We start from the raw sequence: 17,022 nt of genomic DNA on the forward strand, positions 1-17,022 counted from the left end.
ATTTTGCTGTCCTGCTTTAATGATTCCTTCTTTCAGCACATTCCAGTACTCGTTGACATTATCAGCTGGTTCTTTGTCTCGTAATGTGTTTTAGAAACTCAAGTGACAACATTTCTGTGATTTGTTCTTTGCTGGATCTTCTATAGATCCCACTTCTTCACCATGGTCACCTCATTCAGTTTTTTCATATCCCCTGGTGATTTCCAAGTGTAGAGCCTCCTCTTGTGGTTCTTGACCATGTATTTGCCGTTATCAGCTGTCTTTCCCTGCAGAAGTTAATTAGCCATTCACCTCTATCACTTCTCTTTCCAAGACCATGACTTCCTCCTATGTTTCCATCTTTTCCTTTTCCCTACAATGGCGTTCCAGTTTTCCAATACTATTTTTGCAGCATTTTTTATTTTCATCCATTATTCTATTACATTGTACATTTCCTCTACAATTTGGTCATGTTCTGAAGCTGGCATATGTACACCTGGACAATCAGTAAATCTTTTTGTGCTCATTTCAGACTTAGACCAATTTCTGCGTAGTCCACATATTCCACACATTTAGCCAATTCTTTTGTCATAATCATTCCTACTCCAGTCATTCCTTTTACTTCTCCTCCTGAGTAGTACAATACACATTCATCTGAGTAACTCTCCACATCCATTCCATCTTACCTCAGCAACTCCTACGAGGTCCCTATGATTCTTTAACCCAGACATAGTGCTCCAACTATATGAGCCACACACATAACCTAAAACAATGATCATACATGAGCACATTACACTGAAAAGGGAAGACAGACATAAAATCAGACCAACATACATACTAACATACTTAGCCAACATATTGACCGAACTGAAGGAACTGTTACCAAACACTAACACAAAAGTAACATTTAACACACACAAAAATTAGGATCATAACTAAGATCGGAAGAGAGAAGTCCACATTTATTCCAGCCCAGGCATCTACAAAATTTCATGTAACAACTACACTAAGTTTTATATTGGGCAAACGGGAAGAAGCTTTATAATTTAATTTAATGAATGTGCAATAAACTGTGAAAGCAACAAATCATGCTTCTATTTACACCTAAAGAACCAAAACCACATAGCAGAATGCAACATTTAAAGTGGTTTTAAAATTCTACATACAATAGCAAAATGCCCTAGTAAACAGGGTCCACAGACAACTGTCCAGTAGGAAGAAAACTTGGTGTCACAAACATGAGTGTTATTCGGTGATGTGAGATAAAGAATATATTAAGGAAAACTAGTTCCATACACCAAACTTTCTGGGGACTGAAGCAGGGAAAATTTCACGATTTGGGAGTAGTGGATTATTCAATACACGAGAGAGAAATGCAATGATGACTTCCAGATTACTTGAGAAGTTATCTGAATGGAGGTGCTGAAGCTAAATTATCTGAATGGAGGTGCTGAAGCTAAATTATCTGAATGGAGGTGCTGAAGCTAAATTATCTGAATGGAGGTGCTGAAGCTAAATCTTCCACCTGCGTCCAGTGCAGAATTTAAACCAAGAATTGGCTGGTGCACGAGGATGACGATGAGCTGGGGTTTATGGCTTCCCATAGCATCTGATGAAAAACTACTTGTGTATCATCATACAATCAAAAACAATTTGTCAAGACACGTGGGCAATATTCAGACACATGTTCATTTTGATGTTTCGTCAAATGTTATTGCCTGTGTGAGGTGCAGCAACTGTTAGTATAGGAAGTTCTGGCAATAAAAGATGAGAAAAGAGTAATGCTGAGTGTTCTAATAGATGGAAGGAAACACCCAACCCCCCTTCCCCATGGTTCTTCAAGGGAAAACTACACCAAAAGTGAAACTGATTGCAGGACTTATCTTCAGATACCAAGAAAAGAGATGGATGACAAATGGCCTGATGCTAGACTGAATGAAGACTACATGGAAGAGAGTATCAGGCTCTTTACTTAAAGCCAGGCAAATGTTGGTACTGAACCTTATAGCAAAGAACGAAACAGATGCAGTAATTACACCCTGGCAGCATGACCTCACAGCTTCAAATAATCGCTGTTGTTATGAGGAACTTTTAAGCCTCACCTGTGACAGCTTTACAGCGAGCAGCATCTTTAAGACCATACCCTTGCTCCATGTGTAAATCAGAGAAATCCATAATATCCATGTTTGGCCAGTGGATCCTTCCTGCCTGGTGCAGAATCTGAAGTGAATCTATTAAAAGGATTCAGAAAGTGCTGCATATCCAAATGAAGACGATATGAGATTATTATTATTTCCTTCACTTTCTCAGACGTTAGGTCCGGTTAAAAATGGAGTGATGCGGACCTTGATCAAGCGTCACTTCCTTTTAACTGTACGGTATGTGTTATATTGCATTTAGGAACTTTCGTGTAATTGAACATGTATCAATAATTACGGATTTCTGTAGTTGTATATATATATATGTTTGGATGTAGCTGTTTGCATTGATGTACTGGTGGATATTGTGTGGTATGACTCCTGTAGTTGATAGTATAATTGGTATGATGTCAACTTTATCCTGATGCCACATGTCTTTGACTTCCTCAGCCAGTTGGATGTATTTTTCAATTTTTTCTCCTGTTTTCTTTTGTATATTTGTTGTATTGGGTATGGATATTTCGATTAGTTGTGTTAATTTCTTCTTTTTATTGGTGAGTATGATGTCAGGTTTGTTATGTGGCGTTGTTTTATCTGCTATAATGGTCCTGTTCCAGTATAATTTGTATTCATCATTCTCCAGTACATTTTGTGGTGTATACTTGTATGTAGGAATGTGTTGTTTTAAAAGCTTATGCTGTAAGGCAAGCTGTTGATGTATTATTTTTGCGACATTGTCATGTCTTCTGGGGTATTCTGTATTTGCTAGTATTGTACATCCACTTGTGATGTGATCTACTGTTTCTATTTGTTGTGTACAGAGTATGCATTTATCCGTTGTGGTATTGGGATCTTTAATAATATGCTTGCTGTAATACCTGGTGTTTATTGTTTGATCCTGTATTGCAATCATGAATCCTTCTGTCTCACTGTATATATTGCCTTTTCTTAGCCATGTGTTGGATGCGTCTTGATCGATGTGTGGCTGTGTTAGATGATACGGGTGCTTGCCATGAAGTGTTTTCTTTTTCCAATTTACTTTCTTCGTATCTGTTGATGTTATGTGATCTAAAGGGTTGTAGAAGTGGTTATGAAATTGCAGTGGTGTAGCCGATGTATTTATATGAGTGATTGCCTTGTGTATTTTGCTAGTTTCTGCTCGTTCTAGAAAGAATTTTCTTAAATTGTCTACCTGTCCATAATGTAGGTTTTTTATGTCGATAAATCCCCTTCCTCCTTCCTTTCTGCTTAAAGTGAATCTTTCTGTTGCTGAACGTATGTGATGTATTCTATATTTGTGGCATTGTGATTGTGTAAGTGTATTGAGTGCTTCTAGGTCTGTGTTACTCCATTTCACTACTCCAAATGAGTAGGTCAATATTTGTATAGCATAAGTATTTATAGCTTTTGTCTTGTTTCTTGCTGTCAATTCTGTTTTCAGTATTTTTGTTAGTCTTTGTCTATATTTTTCTTTTAGTTCTTCTTTAATATTTGTATTATCTATTCCTATTTTTTGTCTGTATCCTAGATATTTATAGGCATCCGTTTTTTCCATCGCTTCTATGCAGTCGCTGTGGTTATCCAATATGTAATCTTCTTGTTTAGTGTGTTTTCCCTTGACTATGCTATTTTTCTTACATTTGTCTGTTCCAAAAGCCATATTTATATCATTGCTGAATCCTTCCGTTATCTTTAGTAATTGGTTGAGTTGTTGATTTGTTGCTGCCAGTAGTTTTAGATCATCCATGTATAGCAAATGTGTGATTTTGTGTGGGTATGTTCCAGTAATATTGTATCCATAATTTGTATTATTTAGCATGTTGGATAGTGGGTTCAGAGCAAGGCAGAACCAGAAAGGACTTAATGAGTCTCCTTGGTATATTCCACGCTTAATCTGTATTGGCTGTGATGTGATATTATCTGAATTTGTTTGGATATTAAGTGTGGTTTTCCAATTTTTCATTACTATGTTTAGGAACTGTATCAATTTAGGATCTACTTTGTATATTTCCAATATTTGTAGTAACCATGAGTGGGGTACACTATCAAAAGCTTTTTGGTAATCAATGTATGCATAGTGTAGCGACCTTTGTTTAGTTTTAGCTTGATATGTCACCTCTGCATCTATTATCAGTTGCTCTTTACATCCTCGTGCTCCTTTGCAACAGGCTTTTTGTTCTTCATTTATAATTTTGTTCTGTGTTGTATGTGTCATTAATTTCTGTTTAATGACTGAAGTTAATATTTTGTATATTGTTGGTAGGCATGTTATGGGGCGATATTTAGCTGGGTTCGCTGTGTCTGCTTGATCTTTAGGTTTCAGATATGTTATTCCGTGTGTAAGTGTATCAGGGAATGTGTATGGGTCTGCAATGTAACTGTTAAATAATTTAGTTAGATGTGAATGTGTTGAGGTGAACTTCTTTAACCAGAAATTTGCTATTTTATCATTTCCAGGGGCTTTCCAATTGTGAGTAGAATTAATTGCTTGGGTGACTTCATGTTGCAAAATTATCACTTCAGGCATTTGTGGTATCATCTTGTATGTGTCTGTTTCTGCTTGTATCCACCGTGCATGCCTGTTATGTTGTACCAGGTTTGACCATATGTTGCTCCAGAAGTGTTCCATGTCTGTTATGTTTGGTGGATTGTTTATTTTAATGTGTGTGTTATCTATTGTCTGCTAAAATTTCTTTTGGTTTGTGTTGAATGTTTGATTTTGTTTCCTTCTATTTTCACTTTTTTTGTATCTTCTGAGTCGTTTGGCCAATGCTTGTAATTTCTGCTTCTTTTCGTCTAATTGCTCTGTCGCTTCTTGTTGTGAGATTTTACCTAACCTTTTTCGTTTTTTTTCCGAGATTTCATTTCTTATAAATTGTGTTAGCTGTCCGATGTCTTTTCTCAGTTTTTCTATTTTGATCTGTAGCCTGTGTTGCCATGCTGGTTTTGTGGGTTTCTTCTGTGTGTTGGTTGGTTCTGATCTCTGCCTAGTGTGTATATTTAGTGTAGTGAGTGCTCCTATATAAACCAGTAGTTGTAACTCTTCCATAGTTGTGTTTTCATTTATTTTGTTGTGTATGATGGTGTTGATAGTTTTTATTGTTGTTTCGACTTGTGGGTTATTTGGTGGTCTATGCAAGAATGGTCTAATGTCTGTATTTGTGTCTTTGTATTCTATATATGTTAGCTGAAATTTTTCTTCTATATCTAATATCTGTGTCACTTCGTGTTCTATTTGTGCTTGTTCTGGTGGCTGTCTTAAGATTTCTTTTTCCTCTGATTGTTTAATTGGTGCGTGTTCTTTGTTTGTTTGCTCTGGGATGTTTGAGTCCATTACTGTATTTTCTTCTTCTTCTTCTTCTTCTTCTTCTTCTGATTGCACATTATTTTGTTCCAGTATTTGTTGTACTTTATGTTTGATGTTTTCTAATTCTGATTGGGGTATCCTGTTATTTTTTATTATTACACGGATCTGATCAGCTAATCGTTGTTCTGTTAAAAATTTTAATTCTGGGTATCTGGTAATAAATGTTGTGTATACTTGTGATCTGTATCCAGTTGTGTTGGTTCCTAGGTTTGTTGCTTGGTAATAACAGAACATGAGGTGTTGATTAACTTCATCTGACCATCTCATCCTCTGTCTTTGTTTTCCTTCTAGGGTGGTTGCAGGAAGCATATCCTGCAAAACACCTCTATTTGGATTTAAATCATTTTCCAGTTGGCTAGCAGTGTCGTTACCATTGTGGGCGGGCATAGGGTTCAAGCGTCGTCCCCGACCATGACGGCGCTTGTCCGAGGCTTCTTTAGTTCTGTCCTGAACCAACTAATCACACTAAAAGGGGGGGTTAGCCCTATTAGTGGTTTGTTCTTTTCGTCGCCTTTTACGACTGGCAGAACATACCGGAGGCCGATTCTTTTCCCGGGCCTCCACGGGGTTTATTATTATTATTATTATTATTATTACCACATGTAACTGGCATAAATAAAAAGCAAAAAGGAAGGGAAGATAAAAATTAATGTGTCACTTTATATCACTAAAACAGTTCATAATTGGTTCATCAGCTTGTTACTGTTCTTGCTGGGGTGTCACACCTCAAAAATGCAATACAATGAGATAATTTGACTCAAAGATTTAAGTCTATAAAACTTATATTGGAATAGCATAAGCCTTCTTTAAATTTCAAATAAGTGTTGGTGGCAGTACATTCCATTACATCTTTCATGCACACTGTAGCAATTCACATGTGTTTTTCAACAATATAAAATAACATGCTTTTTTCAACTTGGCTCACTTTTCTTCCTGGGGTGTTATATGTTAAAAATTTCTCAATGTGACACTTAAAAGAAGGGTCCATCTTATGGTCAGGTAAATACAACATGTGCAGCTCTAAAATTTTAAGCTTAAAAGACAATAAGTTTAGAGGTTTTAATTTATCTATAAAATTGACAAATGGTTATAGCTCCACGTCTGATTGAGACTTACCTTGCTTGCTATCTTTTCGTCACTTCCCACCTTACATAGTGAAATTCTATAGAACTGTCCCTCCTTGCTGTGCATCCATTTACATTGCATTTGCATTACTGATGATCAAAACTCAGTGCAGACAAATTCCAATCTCAAGTGATTCTTAGAGATATTATCATATTGCCAGTTTGCCTGTATATTACTCCATATTTAACTCTTTAAGAGAGACTACACTGGGTACGGTAAGATGGTAGTTGGTACAGAAGGAAACCACAATTTTACATTTTTTTGTATTTAACAGACACTGATCATAAAATCTTTTTCACTGGACAGTGAATAACAGTAAATGCCTCTCAAAAATATCAACAAATAAAACAATTCAGAAAACTGTTTTGACACGTCCCATGGTATAAAATAAATTATTTAATCACATACCAAAATTTTATTTACAATCATCTTCACAAGTATGTAAATATTTGCTTATGTTGCTTCCTGCTGAGAGATATCCATGTCCAATAATATCCCCAACTATTAGCACCTCACTTTCAACTAGACATTTCTGTTACTTCCATTTCTTCTTCTTGTACTTCACTGTCTCCAACAGCATTCAAGTCTTCTGATAATTCCTCCCAATGATCAGAGTCACTATTAAGTCCATCATCCTCTGCACTCATTTCCTCTGATGAATCTGCAACAAAATGAATTTTACAGAACAACTCTTCGTATCACTTCAAAAATTCTCACAGAATAATAATAATGATAATGACAATAATAATAGTGATATTTAAAAGAAAACTTAATAATACTGACTAAACAATAAAATGCTGTCAATGTTGTCTACACACTTTTTTGTGTTTACTGGCAGAAAAATATGCTCATGTAACACACCAGGTTTTATTGTGACTTTGCTGGTTCCCTCCATTTTATAATGGATGCTCTTCACTTTTACACCCACTATCAAATCAACGTCCTGATGATTAATATGATAATCAAATAATTAATTCCAAAAGTTTGAAGAATGGAAACTAAGCATTGGACTCAGTTTCAGTGCAGTGCCTGTACCTCTCCGAATCTTGTCAGTAATTACCAAGATATTTTAAGAACAATGCCCACAGATGACACATTTCCCACATTGTGGAATTTATTTTTTGAAGTTTCCTTACAATTTCATTGTCTATTCAGCCAACATAATGTAGAGCTCTCTCTCTCTCTCTCTCTCTCTCTCTCTGTCTGTCTGTCTGTCTGTCTGTGTGTGTGTTTTCCACCACTGATGACGTATATTATATGGTTTTCGATGCATATACAAATAACAAAATTTTATATTTAAAAAATTAACAAAGTGCGTTCAACTCATGCTCGGAGGGTTCCGATAAACGTAATTACATATATAAATAGTTAAACCCTCCCAGGAAATCAGAAACACTATAATTTTTGACAGATATCTATAATGGCAACATGTTGGTCCCAAGAATTTCAAGGATGTTTTAATTTTAAGTTCAACAACAGAAAATCCAGAACTGAATGTAACAATATCATCAAAAGGATAGTTGCTTCTCACCATATAGTGGAGATGTCAAGTCGCAGATAGGCACAGCTAAAAGATCTCTACTCAACTGAGAACACTGGGACCATTATGAGCACGTCTCTCCAACCATATCTGGATTCTGACAATCTGATGCGCTAATTAGACAGAACTTGATATGATATCCCTCAGAAAGACATCCAACAATTCTAGCAATCAATGCGAAGCCAAATAACTGCTTACATAAATGCCATAGGTGGACCAATACACAGACTTGCTCAATTTTTGTAGCTCTTTCTTCAGTTCAAAGTTTACATTTTTTTGTGTGATTTCACATTTGCTTCTGAAACACCAAAGGGGGGGGGGGGGGGAGGGGGGTCTTAGCAGATGGACAGAGAAACAAGTCAAATAACAAACTACAAAAGAAACATGTTTTTCATGCGATAGAATTATGATTAAAAATCTTTGAATTTTTCCTTTACTTATACTGTGAAACCTTTCTTCTTCCCAAATTTCATGTTTGCAGGTCAACGGGAAGTAACCTATAGGTTTTGATAAGAATTTACAGGTATCAAAATACGTACATAAATGGGTGCGACTGAGCGGCATGGTGTAGCGGTCAGCACACTGGACTCACATTCGGGAGGATGACAAGTTAAACCCGCGTCTGACCATTATGGTTCAGGTTTTGTGTGATTTCCCTAAATCACTTCAGGCAAATGCCAGGATGGTTCCTATCAAAGGGTACGGCTGACTTCCTTTACAATCCATCCCTAATCCGATGGGACCAATGAACTCACTGTTTGGTCGCCTCCCCACAAATCAGCCAACCAAATGGGCATGTCTTCTGACTGCATTGACTCTGAAGCTTAAATGTTTTACACTGCCAAAAGACCATAGACCTCTGGATGTCACATAAATTTCAACTTGAAAAACCTCCTTAGAAAAATGGTTACTGACAGACTGACAAACCGTGTGATCCCATTAGGGTTTTGCTTTAATCACTGAGGTACATAATCCTAAAAATTACACATTATATTTATCTTTTACATTAAAAATAAAATGTTAGGTTTATGATACCACACTATTAAAGATTTATTCTACACCATAAACTCAGCTGTTGATTAAAATTTTCTGTAGATACCTCTCGAAGGCATTTTAGTAGGTGTCTCACTGCCAAGGATAGTGTATCCCAGTTTTATGCCAGTACATTTAATACTAAAATATACCATGGGTCTCAATGAAGCCTTCACAGACTATAATTATCCTCCTAACCTTGTACAAAAACAAATCTCCCATGTATTGGTTAAAAACATTCTTGGTTGCAATTTTAGTTCTTCATTTTTCAATTACACATTTCGCTTTATTTAGGCATCTTCAGGTTATCTTAATTCGGTATTTCTTAGAAAAACCCTTTAGTCAGTGTAGCCAAAGGGTATCGTCGAATATATCAGGCCAACATCGCCTTTGTTAAACTCAGTAAAAACTTTTCTTGATGGACGCGAGTGACACCAAAATCTGCATAACATGTTCCCGTTCACAGGAGGAGTATGCCACATATGGACTGGAAGAATTTCTAAGTCTCCCATGCCTTATCTATCCAGTCTCCTGCCAGCCTCCGAAGTCCCACCGTCTGACCACAGAGGAGCATTCCCCTTGTAACTCAGTACCACCCAGGACTGGAGCAATTAAATTACATTCTCCACCAGGGTTTCGACTACCTCTCGTCATGTCCTGAAATGAGTAATTTCCTGCCCACTACCCTTTCCGCCCCTCCTACAGTGGTATTCTGCCATCCACCGAACTCTCACAATACATTTGTCCATCCTTACACAACCCCTGCATCCAACCCCCTTACCTCATGGCTCATACCCCTGTAATAGACCTAGATGCAAGACATGTCCCATACAACCTACAACCTACCCTACAACCTACCACCACCACCACCACCACCGCCGCCACCACCACCACCTACTCCAGTCCGGTCACAAACATCACCTATCCCATGAAAAGGCAGATATGTGTGACACTTTGAAACCAATCATGTGACCTACAAGCTAAGCTACATTCTAGGTGGGCATGACAACCAACAAGCTGTCTGTCTGCATGAATGGCCACTGATGAACTATGGCCGAGAAACAAGAGGACCACCCTGTTGCTAAGCACGCTGCCAAACATGACATTTTTCATTTCAATGATTGCTTCACAACCTGTGCCCTACGTATCCTTTGTGCAAGTGGGAACTTTCCCTGCAATACAACCCACATTTCCGCAACCCTCCTGGCCTCAACCTTCATTAGTCAGTGTCCTCATCCACCCCACCCAGTCCCTTCCCTGTTCTCATTCCAGCACAACACAGCAGTGATTCCACCATCACACCCAGTCTTTTTGGCTTTCGCTAGATGATCTCAGTCATTCTGGATGGCACAATGGATCAACACAAGTATGCATTTACTCTTGGGGATCATATTCAGGCTTTTGACAGGGGTCCATTAATTTGACTGGACAGTGCAGAATGAGCATAGGTCAGAAAAGAAGTAAAACATTATTAATATACTTTTAAATTAGAAACAACTGGCTGTTGGGAGCACGCAGATATAAAAACGAAGAGCATTACTTACTTCAGTAAAAAACAACAGTTTTTACATAGAGATTTAAGAATAAAATCTAAATACCATTTGATGGACTAGTCCAATAAAGACCCATATGCGGACATTAAGAGAAATCACAAGCAGGTAGTTTTTAGTGATAGACCTACGTTTTCAATCTGAGAAACCTGTTTTTCATCACTTTCCACGAGCTCCTGTTTTATAGTTTGTAGTGTTGTTAGCTTTTCTCTACTCACCTTCTCCTTCCTCTCATTCCCTTATGAGGACTTCTCAGCTGTCCTTTTCCCTGCTACTGTTTCACTGTACTCACCATGTGCATTTCAGAAACGATGTATTAACTGCTTTGTGATAGTTACAATCAACAGCCACAGCAACCTTGACCACATCAGCAACAACACAAACAGCTACGTGAAAGGCTGCAGTCACATTTTTGACCAGAATGGAGTTGTCAGAAAAAGTTCTTTCAAGGCTGGCATCCCCACGGAACAGACTGGAAGCAACCTTGATAAATCTCATTTTGATGTCCAGTCTTGACCCCAATGATCATCACCCAAAGAGATTGATGTGAACATGATCTCCAGCAAAGTATTCGAGGATTTCCTTTACTGACACAATGTCTAAACAACTTTGGAAATCTCTAATAGACTTTGCAACTCATGACCAATGGTGCCAGCCTCATGACCACCAAAGCAATTTAAGGTAATGAGATGTGTCACGTAACTGCCATCCTTGGTCAGCATTAACTGCCACTTCTGTGACTGAATATGGAACACCCTTTATAAAGAAATAAACTATGGGCAATTTGCAGAGAATTTTGAATACCATACTCTGCATAAATGTAAGGCACTCATTCCAGAACACGAGATATCTTTCTCTGATATACCACCTTTACCCAGAGCTGTTTTGATTCTTACTTTTGTTCACTTTCTGAGATCGCAACTGATATTATTGCCATTCTGATCTGTTTCTACAAACTTGTGGATGGAAAAATTCTCTCATTAATTCTCTGACTACAGACTGGAAAGAATTATGGAGGAAAGGAATACGGGAGCATCTGACTGAAATTTAGTCAGGAACTACTCAACCTGGGCAGCCACAGTCTCAAGAAAGGCAAGATGAACTCTCAGCATCTTGCTCCTCAAAGACTAATACACAACCTGGTAGCTATAACTCTTAGGTATTCAAGTAGCGACCTTATGTTCTGGTTTTACGTACTTCTCTCTCTTCTTTAATCTGTCTACTTCCTTTACACATTTTTAGGTAGCTGTTAATATTTGGGACCATTTTATTTTCCATTAACCAAACACCACAAAACTTCTATGGGTAAACAGAGGTGCTAGTAATATTGCTGAAATCAGCTTGGCGGGATAGAACGTTTTTAAGTAGATTACAGTAAGTCTCAAAAACTGAGCAAGATTCCAACCAACACTAGTACATACAAACATACAACCTGTGTTGAAGTCACCATGCACTGTAAGCCACATGTCCGTAAGTCCAAAAGCATGGGACCCTCTGAATTACCCCTGACTTACAACTAGCTTTTCAGCTCTCTTAGGAATACCGACCACTATTAAGGCCATCCATGGACACATTAACAACTTGCCACTTCAAATTTGGATGCACCTGCCTCAAATTGTTCAACTACATCTTTTGCAGCATTTTTTCTCAAAAACACTGAAATGATGAAACTGCTTGAAACCTGGCCCAACACACTATTCCAAAAATGTACAATACGATCAACCTCAATCTGTCACATTAGAGAAAGTAACAACTTCCTGTACGTTTTTTTGTGAAAAATGGCTCCAGTCCTAACACAATGCCATAATTTACTTTTGAAGCTGCATTTTGGGGCACTGTTAGAGTGTTAATTCATCTGGTAAGCTGCCAATGTCCAGAGAAAATTGGTGTCTCACAGCAGCCAACAGATAAAAATGGGTCTCTGACTTCATCATGGCATCCCTCTGCATCATCATGGCGTCCCTCTGCACATAACCCAGCATCATCGGCCATTGTCCAGACGTTCTTACAGTAAGTGCTTGATGCGTTTACCTCGGGTAACACTTGGTTACATGGATGCACCCCAACTGCACGGTGCACTCCCTGCCTGTGCTGCTGCAGACTAAAAATACACAGAGGGTAATTAGAAATCCCATTTTATTCACGAGAACTGATAATTTTGTTTTCTAGTGCACCTACCAAATTGAGAGTATCATAAAGATTGACCTTTTCATTGTCGCAGTTGACGATCAGCTGAGTGTATCCATAAGTGGCAGACCACACCACAGGAGCTATGTCTGATGCAGTAGCATTGGAGCTATTGCTATTTGTGACGATTAGCATGGATATAATAGACACTGTAACCTTCCTAGTAGCCTTGAGCCCAGCATGCTTCTTTCCATTGCACAACTGAACAACGCCTGCTTGCCTATATCACTGAGTAACTAGTCGGTTTCAGAGAGCGTAAACCAAACACTAATTTTTTCAGATGTGCACTCGGCAATCCACCAAAATTCTGGATCTTCATTCCATGGGTCAAGTTGTGCCACAAACTACTCTTCTCCCCAATTCTATTCAATACCTCCTCAGTAGTTATGTGATCTACCCATCTAATCTTCAGCATTCTTCTGTAGCACCACATTTCGAAAGCTTCTATTCTCTTCTTGTCCAAACTATTTATCGTCCATGCTTCACTTCCAAACATGGCTACACTCCATACAAATACTTTCAGAAACTACTTCCCGACACTTAAATCTATACTCTTCTTCAGAAACGCTTTCCTTGCCATTGCCAGTCTACATTTTATATCCTCTCTACTTCAACGATCATCAGTTATTTTGCTCCCCAAATAGCTAAACTCCTTTACTACTTCAAGTGTCTCAATCTAATTCCCTCAGCATCACCCGACTTAATTCGACTACATTCCATTATCCTCGTTTTGCTTTTGTTGATGTTCATCTTACATCCTCCTTTTGAGACACGGTCCATTCCGTTCAACTGCTCTTCCAAGTCCTTTGCTGTCTCTGACAGAATTACAAGGTCATCGGCGAACCTCAACATTTTTATTTCTTCTCCATGGATTTTAATACCCACTCCGAATTTTTCTTTTGTTTCCTTTACTGCTTGCTCAATATACAGATTGAATAACATTGGGGAGCGGCTACAACCCTGTCTCACTCCCTTCCCAACCACTGCTTCCCTTTCATTCCCCTAGACTCTCATAACTGCCATCTGGTTTCTGTACAAATTGTAAATAGCCTTTCGCTCCCTGTATTTTACACCTGCCACCTTTAGAATTTGAAAGAGTATTCCAGTCAACACTGTCTAAAGCTTTCTCCAAGTCTACAAATGCTAGAAACGTAGGTTTGCCTTTCCTTAATCTTTCTTCTAAGATACGTCTTAAGGTCAGTATTGCCTCACGTGTTCCAATATTTTTACGGAATCCAAACTGATCTTCTCCAAGGTCGGCTTCTACTAGTTTTTCCATTCGTCTGTAAAGAATTCGGGTTAGTATTTTGCAGCTGTGGCTTATTAAACTGATAGTTTGGTAATTTTCACATCTGTCAACACCTGCTTTCTTTGGGATTGGAATTATTATATTCTTCTTGAAGTCTGAAAGAATTTCACCTGTCTCACACATCTCGCTCACCAAATGGTAGAGTTTTGTCAGGACTGGCCCTCCCAAGGCTGTCAGTAGTTCCAATGGAATGTTGTCTACTCCCGGGGCCTTGTTTCGACTCCGGTCTTTCAGTGATCTGTCAAACTCTTCACGTAATATCATATCTCCCATTTCATCTTCATCTACATTCTCTTCCATTTCCAGAATATTGTCCTCAAGTACATCGCGCTTGTATAGTCCCTCTATATACTCCTTCCACCTTTCTTATTTCCCTTCTTTGCTTAGAACTGGGTTTCCATCTGAGCTCATCATATTCATACAAGTGGTTCTCCTTTCACCAAAGTTCTCTTTAATTTTCCTGTAGGCAGTATCTATCTTATCCCTAGTGAGATAAGCCTCTACATCCTTACATTTATCCTCTAGCCATCCCTGCTTAGCCATTTTGCACTTCCTGTCGATCTCATTTTTGAGACGTTTGTATTCCTTTTTGCCTGCTTCATTTACTGCGTTTTTATATTTTCTCCTTTCATCAATTAAATTCAATATTTCTTCTGTTACCCAAGGATTTCTACTAGCCCTCGTCTTTTTACCTACTTGATCCTCTGCTGCCTTTATTACTTCATCCCTCAGAGCTACCCATTCTTCTTCTACTGTATTTCTTCCCCCCATTTGTGACAATTGTTCCCTTATGCTCTCCCTGAAACTCTGTACAACCTCTGGTTTAATCAGTTTGTCCAGGTCCCATTTTATATAATCTATCTGATACCTCCTAGTATTTACAGGATTATTCCATTTGTACAACCTTCTTCTATGATTCTTGAACCAAGTATTAGCTATGATTAAGTTATGCTCTGTGCAAAATTCTACCAGACGGCTTCCTCTTTCATTTCTTTCCCCCAATCCATAATCACCTACTATGTTTCCTTCTCTCCCTTTTCCTACTCTCGAATTCCAGTCACCCATGACGATTAAATTTTCGTCTCCCTTCACTAGCTGAATAATTTCTTTTATCTCATCATACATTTCATCAATTTCTTCATCATCTGCAGAGCTAGTTGGCATATAAACTTGTACTACTGTAGCAGGTGTGGGCTTCGTGTCTATCTTGGCCACAATAATGCATCCACTATGCTGTTTGTAGTAGCTTACCCGCACTCCTATTTTTTTATTCATTATTAAACCTACTCCTGCATGATCCCTATTTGATTTTGTATTTATAGCCCTGTATTCACCTGACCGAAAGTCTTGTTCCTCCTGCCACCGAAATTCAGTAATTCTGACTGTATCTAACTTTAACCTATCCATTTTTAAGTTTTCTAACCTACCTACCCGATTAAGGGATCTGACATTCCATGCTCCGATCCGTAGGATGCCAGTTTTCTTTCTCCTGATAACGACGTCCTCTTGAGTAGTCCCCGCCCGGAGATCCGAATGGGGAACTATTTTACCTCCGGAATATTTTACCCAAGAGGACGCCATCATCATCAACCATACAGTAAAGCTGCATGCCCTCGGGAAAAATTACAGCTGTAGTTTCCACTTGCTTTCAGCCGTTCACAGTACCAGCACAGCAAGGTCGTTTTGGTTAATGTTACAAAGCCAGATCAGTCAATCATTCAGACTGTTGCCCCTGCAACTACTGAAAAGGCTGCTGCCCTTCTTCAGGAACCACACGTTTGTCTGGCCTCTCAACAGATACCCCTCCATTGTGATTGCACCTACGGTACGGCCATCTGTATCGCTTAATTCCATTGGCTGACACATTGTTGAGCGAATGAACAACTTTCGTTGGTCCTCTTAGGAAGAATAAAAAAGAAATCCCTTCATTGGTCCTAGATACTAAAATAAGACCAAAACCCAGTAGTATCTTTGGTTTTCATTTCATCAAGCGTGTGGTTTCCTATATACCAAAGAATAAAAAGGGAAAGAGCCATGCCTGTGATTAGTACACACTGTGACAATGATCAAAATGATCCTACCACCAGGAGCGCACAAAGCCCCAAAATCATTACATATTACAATCAGACAAAAGGAGTTGTCGATTTGGTGGATTGTACGAAAGAATATTCTGTGGCTCGAGTAGCATGTAGGTGACATTTGAGTTTTTTTCCAGATTTTAAATGTTACTGAAGAAAATTCAAATATGATTATTACTAGGAGACCATACCTGAAAACACTGGCCCTGGAACTAACATGATCACAAATTGTGCATTGGAGGACAACACAAAATCTGTTTTATCCTCTACAGCAAGTTATAAAATGATTTATGTAGTATGTGCAAAGCTCAGCTACATGACTAAGATTAAGTCACAAAAGTTACATAATAAGAAACACTTTTTTGATTTGTTTTTATGTAAGTGTCTTAGAAGGCTGGCAATTTTAACTGTCCTAAGATCATTACCGACAATATAGGTAAATTGTTTGTTTCATACTGCAAAAGAACATATTAAATGGTAAAATATGAGGGTTTTACTATAAAATAACAAAAATGTACTAATTTACACATATTAGGTACATTTCAGATTTCTTGTTGAGAGTGTGCAAAATGTTTGGCACATGTCTGATCACGTAACATTTAAAGATGGGAGTTTTTGTGGGCTAAGGGATCACCAATTCAGTATCGTACACAAGCATGGAGCAGTAAAAATGGCACAAGGGAGACCAAGAGATGAATACAGTAAGCAGGTGCACAT

General features: G+C 38.3%; 1 protein-coding gene across 1 annotated transcript in view; it reads right to left on the reverse strand.

The window, feature by feature from the left end:
• Positions 1-6,858: 6,858 nt before the first annotated feature.
• LOC124616110 (WD repeat-containing protein 43) overlaps positions 6,859-17,022 on the reverse strand; it is a 97,347-nt gene continuing 87,183 nt past the window's right edge. The window contains exon 10 of the mRNA XM_047144374.1: positions 6,859-7,270. Within this exon, the coding sequence (XP_047000330.1) occupies positions 7,128-7,270 (143 nt within the window). The 3' untranslated portion in view covers positions 6,859-7,127. The remainder of the gene's footprint in view (positions 7,271-17,022) is intronic.

This window comes from Schistocerca americana, chromosome 5 (assembly GCF_021461395.2).
Source record: "Schistocerca americana isolate TAMUIC-IGC-003095 chromosome 5, iqSchAmer2.1, whole genome shotgun sequence".
In the NCBI taxonomy this organism is placed as follows: domain Eukaryota; kingdom Metazoa; phylum Arthropoda; class Insecta; order Orthoptera; family Acrididae; genus Schistocerca; species Schistocerca americana.